A 12,879-nucleotide genomic window follows, 5' to 3' on the forward strand; every position below is an offset into this window, starting at 1 on the left:
AATATCAAAGATCAAGTATGAACGCAATAACACAAATAACACATGACAGCAGATAATCATATGAAAGAGATCAGGTAGTCTCATCTATACAACTCTTATAAAAAAGGAATATTGATGTAAAGACCAAAGGACAATTGTATGTTTGTTCCTAAAACTATTTTTGCTAAAACTTTGACTATTTCTAATTATGAGTGGGCTTATGTGTTTCAGTCAAGTTAGATTGATTTTGTTCCTTAACTTGTGATAAGTATTAGGAAATAAGACAGAAAAATACTTGAGAGTGAATTTTGGGTGTGAAAGAAAAGATGCATGTTCAGTGAAGGTTGAAAGAGCATTATAAGATACCAACTAATGACACCAAGACAGTCCAGAAAGACACACCAGTTAAACTACAACCTCAGTAAATGTGCCGATGGCCATCCAATCTAGAAAAGGTCCCATGGATATAAATTTGATTGACTTGATGCCATGGTCAGATATGGAATTTATAAACCTAGCTTATGGGGCATTAGCAAATGCAAGAATGAAATATGTTACATAAAGAAATGCTTTTTCCTTTAAATCATAAACAGTTTAAATCATTACATGTACCACAACAAAACTTAATCCAGACAATAAAATTACCAAAAGAGAAGAACGTAAAGAAAGAAATCAACCTGTGGAGGCGAAGCCTGTCAGCTTGGATCTGTAGAATACTGTAATATTGATCTGTAGAATAATATGATTATTATTGGAATTAATAAAGTCACTGGCATAAGACCAGCCAGTTTTAGATCTAGTCGAAATAGAGGAAATTTTGGAATGTAAATGACAGCGGCAACTTACAATATTTAGACTATGTGAACAAATTACATGGTAAAATAAGAAGAGATGCAACATATACTTAAAAATTGATATATTTAAAAAAGAAAAATGGAAAACATACCGCATAAACATGTTCTGCCCCAGCTCTGGCACAAAATAGGGACAAAATTCATGTCCCAGCTCCCACATCAAGAACCACTTTGTTCTTGAATAGAAACTTATTTTGAGAAATAACGTTTTGATATGTCTTAGTTCTCACAACATCTTTCAACATTTCCTGCAATGTAAGGAGGGTCACAAAAAATAATAAAAGATATTAGCAATACAATGTTACAACAAAAAAATCTAACATTAACAGTACCCTGCATCCAGGTTGTGTCAACTTACTTCATGAATACCTGAAACTACAGACAAAGACCAAAATAAGCTTTTGCAGGACGCATCATCAATGCAAACGAAAAAAAAGGGGGAAAACAGAAAAGAAAAAGAGAGAAACCCCAAATCCATTCTCGAACCTCATCATCCACACACAAGATTACAATGAGCAACTACATATACAATTGTCACAAATAGCATTCAGGAATTAAGACAAACCCAATATAAAAACATTGACCCATTTAAGCAAAAACAAGAAAAGCCATTATGTTTTTTAGATGAATAAAAAAGAAACAATTGTCATAACTTGCTGTGAAGAAAACAAAAACTTCCACTCAACCAATCCAAACAAACTTTCTACATTAGTTGAATCAAAGCTCTAAACTGTCCACAAAACCGCGACAACCCAAAATCATAAAAGATTGGAAAAAAAAAAGAAAGAAAGAAAGAAAAAAAAAAAAAAACGTTCTTTTCCACAAACTGTTACGAAGGCTTTATTTCGAAGCTTTCCCTTTTCTTTTCGCCAGTTTTCTCGGAAACCAAGGGAAGGTCTGTACTCGAGGCTTACCGAAGTGAGAGTAGGAATCGAAGTAGTAGTCGGCGCTGGTTTTCTCATCTCCGTCGAGAAGCGAGTCGTGTTCGGGCTCGCACATGGACTCGTCGTGGTTGGAGCACTCTGTGGTCTCATCGGGGTCCTCGAAGCGAGTCTTGGCGTCGTGGAGCTGGTGCGAGCTGTTGAAGCTGCTCGAGCTCTGATTGGTGTCGTTGTTGCTGTTTTTGCGTTGACCCATTTGAGAGCGAAAATTAGGGCTTTTGGTGAGGGGTTTATGGCTTTCCACGGTGCTTTGCTTTACGCAGCTGGACTTTTGGTGTCGGTCAATGGGCGCCGGTCGGTGGGCGCTAGCCGGTGCGCAGTTGGTTGGGGCCGTCGGTCGGTGGGGGAGGGGACGATGGAGAGGGGGAGATTTGGGAAATGGGGGAAATTTTGAAAATGAATGTGAAATGTCGATCACCCGCGTTTTCAGCCTTTTTTTAAAAGAAGAAAAAATAAACGAAAAAAATGACAAGTAGGAAAAAAGACGAAAGAGGAACAGAAGAAAGTCTCATGTATAGCATTTCTCCACTCTCACCCCACTTTCATGGGTAGCCCGACCACCTCTTTTATTGTCTCTTCTGAGTTTTGAGAGTGAAAAACTCTTCAATCAGTTGCACAAAATAAGAGACAAAAAAGAGCTTTGTTCTAGACCACACTAGAGTACGAAAACAAGAGCCTAATAGAGGCACACATGTAGTACAAGAAGAAATTGTCGTTCCTCAATAACTCTCTTAAGCGCACTGCTCATAATAATCGATGAAGAAAAATTTTTTATAAGTTATTTTTGTTAAGTGTAAAATTTGGGGGTATTGGAATGTTTGAATGAATTTTTTTCTTTTCCACTATTTACTCAATCTTTGGTTAGTGATTATCTTCGTGTTCATTTCTACTCACTCATAGATGTATGTCATATCAAACGAAACATATAACTTGTCATATTCTCAAGTGTTGATGTGAATTGCTTGATCGTGAAATGGATTAACCATATAATTTGTTCATTTAAGATGTAGTTTAGTTGGGTTGGGTGCTTATCTTGAAGTTGTTGACATGAATTGATATTGTGTTGACGTGAATTGGATTTATTTTTCATTGTCATTAATTCTTGAACTGTAGTGAAAATCTCGAGGCAGGAAAGACAGCTACTCATAGGATCATAGACTTAGTAAAGCAGCTTAAGGCTTGATTTAAACTAAAAATGAACTTAGAGCTTTTTGCAACTAGCTACAACATGACATTAAGCAAATACTGATTCAAACTGATTAAGAAGATAATAATGGTCGGGCGTCTACAGATGAGGTTGAAATTGTAGATGAGGTAACATCCCACGGCCCGTGCATTTCTGCTTGGACATATTCAAGCTCTTCATAGTTTTGCTCCAGGTTAGGAGCTTTTTGCAACATTTGAATTGCCTCCAACTCCATTGCAACTTCTTTCATTGTAGGTCGTTTTTTTCCGTTTAAGTCCAGGCACCTTTTCACAAGGTTTGCGACCACAATGATCTCTTCTTTCTTGCCTGCCTTCAAAACTTGACTATCAATAATATCAAACAAATTGTTCTCATCCACCGATTGAATGAAATATGTGGCTAAACTTTTGGATTCTTGTGTTCTTGTTGAAGAGATCGCTTTTTCTCCAGTTAACAACTCAGCAAGGACGACACCAAAACTATAAACATCACTTTTTTCTGTAAACTGACTTGACTGAAAATACTCAGGGTCCAAATATCCAAAAGTTCCATGCACCAGTGTGGTTAAGTGAGTTTGATCAACAGTGATGGATCTTGAAGTCCCAAAGTCAGCTACTTTAGCTCTGTATTTATCATCTAAGAGTATGTTTGTAGATTTAATGTCCCGATGGTAAATGGGCATGGAAGCTGCTGAGTGTAAGTAAAAGAGAGCTCCTGCAACTTCTGTTGCAATTCGTAAGCGCATATTCCATGTTAGTGGAAACTCTTCAGTTTGGCCATTGACATATTGAAAAAGAGTTCCATTAGGAACGTATTCGTAAACTAGTAGAGGAACTTCCGTCTCCAAACAACAACCAATTAACTTAACCACATTCCTATGGTTAATTTGTGAAAGAATGACAACTTCATTAATGAATTCTCCGAGTTTTCCTTCATCAATTACCTTGGACTTTTTCACTGCAACAATTCTTCCGTCTGCCAACATGCCTTTGTAAACAGTACCTTGTCCTCCCTGGCCAAGTATTCTATTCACATTAAAACGATCGGTGGCCTTGTCTAAATCTTTTGAACTAAACAATTTGGTGTTCTCAACATTAACTTCATGTGAAGATAATTGTTGTTGTAACAATAAACCACCATTTCGTTTGAAGAACTTGTTCTTCTGTTTAATCCTCCTCTTTTTTTTTACCACTTTGTAGGACCACCATCCACCAACAAGTAGAACTAATACCCCAAGGCCGCTGCTAATACCTACTTAAAGCAATGTAATAAGAAAAGATTATTCATTGCAATAAAAGATTATAACAATAGTTTTTTCAATGAAAATGTTGACTTAAAATAGATAGACATCTAAATTCTTTGAATGCAACAAACTAGTGTGACAAACTATCCTCTCACAAAATGTATAGTAACTATCCTCTCACAAAACGTATATTAATATATATTTTGATTGTTGTAGTATTCCAATAGATTCCGAAAGAAGTAATCTTAAAAGTGGTTCGTTGACGGAGGAACACAATTAAAAATAATAATGTTTTAAAGGTTTCCATTTGAATCCTACTACTGCAACTTTTAAAATTATAGTCGTTTATTTGGTCACGATTTTGTTACACCATTTGTTTTGAGCAAAAAGAATTATAGGAAAAATGGTGGTCGAACTGTTAGCTTCTTGAGATTTTCAGAGTGATTGGCTATTCAAAAGAGGTGGTCAACCACCCCATAGCCTTGAAGGGTGACCAGACCTCCTCCAAAGACACCTCACCAAAACTCTTGAGGAAGTGGTCCGACCACTCGTCAAGGCTTATAGGAATCATTGACTATCCTTTTAGGGTGAACAATCGCCCCAAAAATCTTGAGGGATGGTTCGGTCACATTCTTTAGTTGATTAGCTGAATAATTATTTTCTTAAATTTTGTTCTACATCAAAATGGACTTAGCAAACTATTGGTGGCTCCAATATATCCCAAAATCTAATATACTTGAAGCATTCCTCTAGATAATAGTAAGTGAAGTCCAGGTATGTTATTTTACGGAAAATTTGATTGCATAGAAAGTGTACTAGAATTTTTTTAAAACAAAATAAAAAATAAATAACAAAGAAGAAGAAGACACACTCACTTGAAAATACTTCAAATATTGAGAAATGAGCACTTTAAGAGACAAGTAGTTTAGTTGATCAGTGCCATAAGTTTCAGAAAATGTAACCATGGGGGGCCCATTTTGATCCCTATAATTTAATTTGTGCTTTAATTTTTATTTTATTTTTCTCAAAACATGTGATTCAAAAATTTTCTCCAAAAGCATAATATTAATTAATTCTCCTAAAAGAATGTACATCCAAAGCAAGTGGGAGCAATTAATCACTCCAATCCAAGTAAACATACCTATATCTACCAAAATAAAAAGGTGAACATACCGATAGTGGCCAGTCTAGCCGGAGGCTTCGTAGGGTCAACTAGCCGACTGTAACAAAAGAAAGACCCATAAGTATTTTCACAGGATACACTCTGGGATTCGTTGAAACAAGGTGACAGTTGGCGCTCGCATTCATTAATATCTGACAAATATGTATGAGGAGATAAACACGATTAGTATCTAGCTAATAAATCAAAAGCAAAATTCAGAGTGATTATTAAATCACAATTTTTTCTTTATAAAATTAAGAAAATTAGAAATTTTATCATTTAAATTAATATTATAATATTTGTGTTGGTTCAAATTCCTATTCAATAAGCAAAGTCTGATAATATCAGTTGTTTGGTAACCGAGCCTAAAATTTTCAATTTTCATTTCACTTTTCTTAAAAAAATCAAATAAAAAACATTCTAACTTTTTTACATTTTTTACATTACATTAATAATTTTTTATTATTATTCAAATAAAAAAATTCACTACAAAACAAAATTTTTTCACTTTTCTATAAAATATTATCAAATTTTATATTATATCAATAATTTTTTATTACTATTCAAATAAATATTTCAATTCATAATTACTTACCAAACAGCTACGACATGTACCTGCAAGAGTGGCTAGTTAGCTATTTGGTAGCAAGTGTTGGAAAAAGGAAGGTCTTGTCTTTAAAAGGGACCACCCGCTCAGGGGTAATAGGTTAATAACTTAATATCCGGTTATTTTATCTACTTTTTAATTAGTAAATTTTGTAAGAAATATAGTTGATAAAAAATAAAATAGAAAAGAAAAAGAAATACAAAAATGAAGTATACAATTAAAGTTTCCCTATGTCTACCAAAATGAAATTTTATTATGTCATCAAATTTATAAAAATTGTGTTTTTTTCCCACAACAATACGCAGGTTTATACGTAGGTGTGGTCTGCATAAGGCACATGTACATGGTGACGTTGCTGTGACGCACGTGTTCGATTTACAAGTGTTATAATATTCATAGAACTATATATATAACAAAATCGGAAAAGAAAAGAAGAATATTATAAAAGAGATAAATTAATAGAGGTAAAGCTAGGTACAAAAACTTTACCTTGACATCCTCCATCAAGATATGGATTCCCTTCAAAGCCTTTTTTGCAAGAACATCTAAAAGTTGTGTTCCGGTTAGAAGGATGATTAACAATACAACTAGCTGTATTATTGGTTATTGGAAGTGAGGAGGATGATCTATATGGAAGCCCCCATTCCAACGCCACAGGAACTTCAGACTCAAGGATGTTCATAATAATTAAACCACGTTTCTGGAACCACTTTTCATCTACCAAGAATGCAGACTTGCATCCTGTGAAGTCAACGATAGGGTCCTTATTTATTGGCTCTATTTTTGTATAGAAGGCAACGAGATCCGAAGGAATTGTGGTTTGGCAGCAGTTAATGCCATTGCAACTGCTTGCATTTATCACTTTACTCTTGTCACAAATTGACAAGCACCCACCAACAGTAGTATTTGAACCATTTAAGGACACCATTGACGCAAAATTGTCGCAACCGATGGCGACGAATCTGTTCTCGGACTGGGAGAAGATGAAAGGGCTTTTTTCTAAGTTCACATTTCGTATTCTCACCGTACCATTAATACAAATAATATATGCCGGATAGTTGACGCGAACTGTGCCTCCTAATGAAATGTTCAGCACCTCCAGGCTGAAATTACGCAAGAAAGGTTTGGGAGAGGCGCCCAAAGAGTCATTGCAAGATACTTCAAACCAGCGATCAGCGTAACAACCAGCTCCTATTCCAAAGGGGTATGGGATGCTAACATTCCCACAGCTTGCTCGGCATGAAGTACTGTTAATTGCTAAACCCGCTGCTGCTTGTACAGATATTGCATAAAGTGAACACAAGAGCAAAATGATTTGAAATACCATTTGCACGGCCACCATATCTCTCTCTCTCTCTCTCTCTCTCTCTCTAGGATGATCATATGAATGGGAGGAGTGTGAAGCAGCAAAGCCCAAGCCCCCCGCTTTTAATGACGCCATTATCGTCCTTCTAAAAGTCTCCAAGAAGTTCCATGGAAGTTGCCAAGAAGACCAAGTTGTCTTTGTCTCCCAGCAGGTCTACCACGCTAATTGGCATCTACCGTGTGACGTGTCGCATTCACATCATCTTTTCCAGCCTTTTCTTAATTGGGAAATGCTGGTATATATTCCCACCACCATCCCACCATACTCTTAAGTGATTTTATTTTTTTATTTAATAAAGTCGCCTTCAATCACGACCTTCTCTAAGGATCCGGCTTAGGTGAAATAAAAAAAGAATAATAGCACAGAAAAGTTGTATCAAAAAAAAAAATAGCACAGAAAAGTGTGTTTTAAAAAGTATAAAAAGTGATTCACGAATTTCACGTGATATAAGATTAGAATTTTGAAAGGGATTTAGGCTCCGTTTGAAAATTTCATTGCCCTCTCCTCTCTTAGAGTTTTTTTTTTTTTTTTTAATGATTAAAAATTAAAATTGATGTGATATAAAGTTGATATAATTTATATGAAAAAGTGAAAAAAAAAAAATTTGTATTATAGTGAGATTTTTATTTAAAAAGTAATAAGAAAGTGTTGATGTGATATAAAAAACGAAAAAAAATTAAGAATATTTTGAAGTTGATGTTTTTTTGAAAAAAGTGAAAGGAATGAGAGGGAAAAGTGTTTTAAAACGGGCCTTAAAAGTCTAAAGAAAACCCTTTGTGAAAGATGGACTTGTGACAGTTGACACCCTTTGTGAGGGCAGGGAAAGTGGGCAACGTCTCTTTTCGAGCGAACTTTCTTGAATGAGCTAAAAACCCATCTCTTCAACAAATGATCAGGTTCGATTTCTAAAAAAAATATCATATTTAAAAATAAGTATATTTAAATATAGTTATTAAGTCTCAGTAAATAAATATACCTACCTTTTTTCATTGACCGTTAAATTGGACTCTGCTCTTATTTTTTAATGGGATAATTGCACTGTTGATCCTTGTAATATACCATAATTATTTTTTACTCCTTATGGTTTAAAAAGTTCATTGGAGGTCCTTGTGATATGCAATAATTACAAATCGATCTCTAGCGTCAAATTCTGTTAAAATTTTTAACAGATTCTGTCAAATGCCACGTCAGCACCAGGTGTCGTCATCTTATTGGTGGCACATGGTACTGACATGTCCAATCTTAATAAAATAATATAAATTTATTAAAAAATAAATAAAAATACTTATTTTTTTAAAAATAAAAATAAAAATTCAAAAAAAAAACAAAAAATAAAGGAAAAAACAAAAATGGGGAAAGGGGTGACCTGGCCACCCCCAGCCCATGGGGTTGGCCGTGCGCCACCCCCAGATGCCGCCTGGGGTGGCGCACGGCCACCCCCAAGGCCATTGGGGGTGACCTTCGGGCCACCCCCAGAGGCCACCTGGGGTGGCGCACGGCCACCCCTAATAGATTAGGGGTGGCCGCGCGCCACCCCCGGCCACTGGGGGTGGCCGCGCGCCACCCCCGGCCACTGGGGGTGGCCACGCGCCACCCCCTGCAGCCACTTGGGGTGGCGCGCGGCCACCCCCAGTGGCTGGGGGCGGCCAGGCCACCCCCAAAGGGGTGGCTGGGCCACCCCTTCAGCTTTTTTTTTTTTTTGAATTTTTTTATAAAAAAAAATAAGTATTTTTATTTATTTTTTAATAAATTTATATATTTTTTTACGGTGGACACGTGTCGCCATCTTATTGGCGACACGTGGCGCTGACGTGGCATTTGACAGAATCTGTTAAAAATTTTTAACATAATTTGACGCTAGGGATCGATTTGTAATTATTGCATATCACGAGGACCTCCCATGAACTTTTTAAACCATAGGGAGTGAAAAATAATTATGGTATACCACAGGGACCAACAGTGCAATTATTCCTTTTTTAATTTTAGTATTTGCTGCACTTGTGCCATAAAGTACATCAATTTTAAATTATTTTTAAAAGATGAAAATAACGGCCCCTTAATTTTTATACTTACACTATGTTCAAAAATGGGCAACATAACTGCATATTTACAAATTGTAAGTATCTTGCAGGCATGACACCGTGGTAGTGCGTGCCTTGCTATTAACGTGATTGCATGGCCCTCTAACGTGATGGCATAGACATAATCCTATGTATTATTTTAATACCTTAAGCAAGCTGCTATATTTTCATTATTTATTTCAGCAGAGTACCGGTATATCTATGACTATGAGGTCGTATTGTCACTTGGACGTACATTATGACATGGTATATCTATGTCGCCATATTGTCAATCGGGTAAGACGGTACATCTACATCATTGCACTGTTATTTCGGTATTGTGACGAGTATCATAGTATTTACTCGTTTTTTTATATGAATATAAATATTATTAAAATATTCTAGCATTATTCGGACATTATAACGGCACGAGTAATGTTATATGTTCATCTTGTGTCCTCCCAATAATAATGTAGCTTTTAAAATTATTATTGGGCTTATGATTAATCACTATTAAATTTTGTTTAAATAGTAAATACTTTAAAAGCTACCTCATTATTTTAGAAACACAAAAGCGCACAAGAAGAATTCCAGAAAAGTACTCTAATGGCGCTATTGTAAAATTCTCAATTTCACTAGCTTGAACATTACAACACCGTTATTATAATTTTCCTATAATAAATTAAATATAACAATATTGTATGAATATAATATTCTAAACTATTAATCTATACTTCACAGGCTCATTTATGCATTATAACAACTTAATTTGAAAAAAAATATATACACATAATTAAAGAGAGAATGACATAAAAAAACAATAAAAAAAAAAAAGTCACAACTCTCCACCCCCATAGAGCCACAGCAGATAGCCATGAGAAATACTAGAGCATCTGCTGTGGCTCTCTTTAGCTCTTTATGTGCTAACATGACACCTTATTCTTTTAATAAAAACAGGACAAAATGAAGCTATAATTTATATATATATATGTTTATATTAAAAACAAGATGTCATTTTAACACTGAGTGATCCAAGAAGGACCATAGTGGCGAATGCCACATCAGCAACGGTCTCTCTTTCTCTTATTTCTCTCTCTCTCTCTCTTTCTCTCCCACGGCTTCCTCTCTTTTCTATTCTTCTTCTCTCCTTTCCTCTTCTTTTTCTTTTTCTTTTCCTTTCCACTTCTTTCTATTTTTATTTTCATTTTCTCCTTCTTTTTCTTTTTTCCCCTCTCTTCTTGCATACCAAACCCACTCTCGGTTTTCCGAGTACTGATCCTTGCACTACAGTTGTGCACATGTTGTGCACAACTGTAAACACATGGGGTGGGACTCATATGATGGAACCCACTTTATAGTTCCACCTCATGTGTCTACACTTCTGCACAACATGTGCACAATTATTGTCCAGGAGTCATTTTTGTGGTTTTCCTCTCTTTCTCACTTGCTTGAGCAAATGAGGGGACCAGCCTCTCCTTTTATGAGGGGTGGGTACCCCATGCGGCATTGCATATCTGACAAATGTCCTATGTGTGGTACGACGGTGCCACCCACCCCACTTGCTAGGGGTGGGCACGGGCCAGATTGGACCGGATTTGCATGTTTTCCACAACCCGCCCCGCAGTGAACGGGTTTGAAACTCAAGATCCGCAACCCGCATAGTGAATGGTCAACCCGCTGGGCCTTGGGTAGTGCGGATCGGGACAGATTCATGCGGGTTCGGGTATTTTTTTATTATTTTTTCTGGGCTCAAAACTAGAAAAATAATTCACAATCTTGTTAACCCAATTTAAAATTTGAAAATCCCAATTGAATCAACCTCACCAGCAAACAATAACAAGAAGAAAGAACCAGAATTACCAACAAACCTAACTGCTGTGAAGAACTTTTTTATTCTTTTATGTGATTGTAGATTGAATGGGTATGTGTATGTGAGAATGTAGAGATGAAAGTGTATATAAGAATGTAATAAGAATAGATATGAAATGGATAGTGCAGAATTGAATGAAATCAAAGGTACACAATTTGGGCAATTCGTGACTCTTATAATTTTTTTGGAGAAAATTTGATGAAATCAAAGGCACACCCTTAGTCATGATTCTTATAATTTTTTTGGGAAAAATTTGATGGTATGAGTATAAAGGGATTGCGGGGCGGGTATGCGGGTGAGAAAAAATTTAATACCGCAACCCGCCCCATAAATCACGGGTTGGCATATTTAGGGCCCGCACTTTTTTAGAAATGTCTTATATTCATTATTGACGGGGCGAGTTGGTGCGGGGTGGGGCGGGTTCACGGGTGCAGGTGAGTTTTGCACACCCCTACCACTTGCAAGGCATCAAAATTGGTTTCCTGTTGTGGCTCCCGTTACAATAAGTAGGGGTGTACAAATAATTGGTTGCGGTTATTTTCACATAACTACAGTCGGAATACTCAGTTATTCTCATTTAAATAACCGCAATCACAGTTATTACCAACCGTCGGTTATCTAGTTATTAAAAATTGATTATTAAACGAGTAGCTAGTTTTATACATTGTTGATTTTTTTTTTTTTCAGTTTTTTTTTTTAAAGCTAGTCAATATACAATCATTCAATATTCAATGCTAAATAGTAAATATTACTGGACATATAGGGGTGGAGGAAGTAAGAGGCTTGGGGGGGGGGGGGGAACCTTGGGGATTGGGGGCAAGGCCTCCCCCCACACCCCCCCCCCGGGCGCGATCCCCAAGGTTTTCCCCCTAAAAAAAGAAAATATATATATATATATATATATATAAATTTTACCCCTAATTTTTTATTTCTTTTTTAGTTTCTAATTTTTTATTTTTTATTTTTTTTAAGTTTTGACCCACTAATTTTTTATTTTTTTTTTAGCCCTCCAAATTGCAAAAGTTGGCTCCGCCCATGTGGACGTGCATAATTACATTTACCATTCAACCATTTATTCATCTCAATGAACTAAAAATCAAGTCTATAGATTAAATAAAATGATTGTAAAGAAAATCAAACAAACAAATATTATAAAATATAATGACAATTGTATTGTAATTAAAATATGATTATAATTCAAAAAAAAATACCAAACCTTCATATTAAAAAACTTAAGATGATTCATTCCTTGAATTTAAAAGTGGAGTTTGCAGTTATTGTTCGTTTTTCAGTTTCTCAGTTATGCGGTTAGCGGTTGTTGGCAGTTCTTAGCGGCTACCGATTAATAACCGCGCTCGCTTGTATACCCCTAACAATAAGACAACAAATTAGGTTGGTAAAGGCCATGTCACATGGAAGCAAGACAACACAATTTTAACTGATGTAAATTTTAGAGTAATAATTCATTGCCACATTTTTATACAATTTTTCACCACCCTACTTATGTGGCAAGATGGTCCCCCACCTTACTTTATTTTTAAAACTCAAAAAGTACTAGGGGCCTTGCTACATAGACAATGTGGTGAAAAGTTGTATAAAAAAGTGGCAATG

At 35.9% G+C, this 12,879-nt stretch overlaps 1 protein-coding gene and 1 pseudogene across 1 annotated transcript; both read right to left on the reverse strand.

The window, feature by feature from the left end:
• Positions 1-651: 651 nt before the first annotated feature.
• On the reverse strand, positions 652-2,289 carry LOC133870407 (probable protein arginine N-methyltransferase 1; annotated as a pseudogene).
• Positions 2,290-2,933: 644 nt separating this feature from the next.
• Positions 2,934-7,376, reverse strand: LOC133872829 (wall-associated receptor kinase-like 10). The gene is made up of 3 exons (XM_062310449.1): positions 6,462-7,376; positions 5,377-5,517; positions 2,934-4,211 (listed from the first exon to the last, which is right to left on the reverse strand). Exons 1-3 carry the CDS (start codon positions 7,312-7,314, stop codon positions 3,034-3,036), a joined length of 2,172 nt encoding a protein of 723 aa, XP_062166433.1. The 5' UTR covers positions 7,315-7,376; the 3' UTR covers positions 2,934-3,033.
• Between the last annotated feature and the right edge of the window lie 5,503 nt (positions 7,377-12,879).

Source organism: Alnus glutinosa, chromosome 1 (assembly GCF_958979055.1).
Source record: "Alnus glutinosa chromosome 1, dhAlnGlut1.1, whole genome shotgun sequence".
Classification (NCBI taxonomy): Eukaryota; Viridiplantae; Streptophyta; class Magnoliopsida; order Fagales; family Betulaceae; genus Alnus; species Alnus glutinosa.

Excerpts from the sequence above, each read along its gene's own strand:
- LOC133872829 (XM_062310449.1), bottom strand. The coding sequence starts at position 7,314 with ATGGTGGCCGTGCAAATGGTATTTCAAATCATTTTGCTCTTGTGTTCA. Across the intron at positions 5,518-6,461 it reads TCTTGATGGAGGATGTCAAG|ATATTAATGAATGCGAGCGC; the intron begins GTAAAGTTTTTG and ends CATATTTGTCAG. Across the intron at positions 4,212-5,376 it reads GGCTAGACTGGCCACTATCG|GTATTAGCAGCGGCCTTGGG; the intron begins GTATGTTCACCT and ends TGCTTTAAGTAG.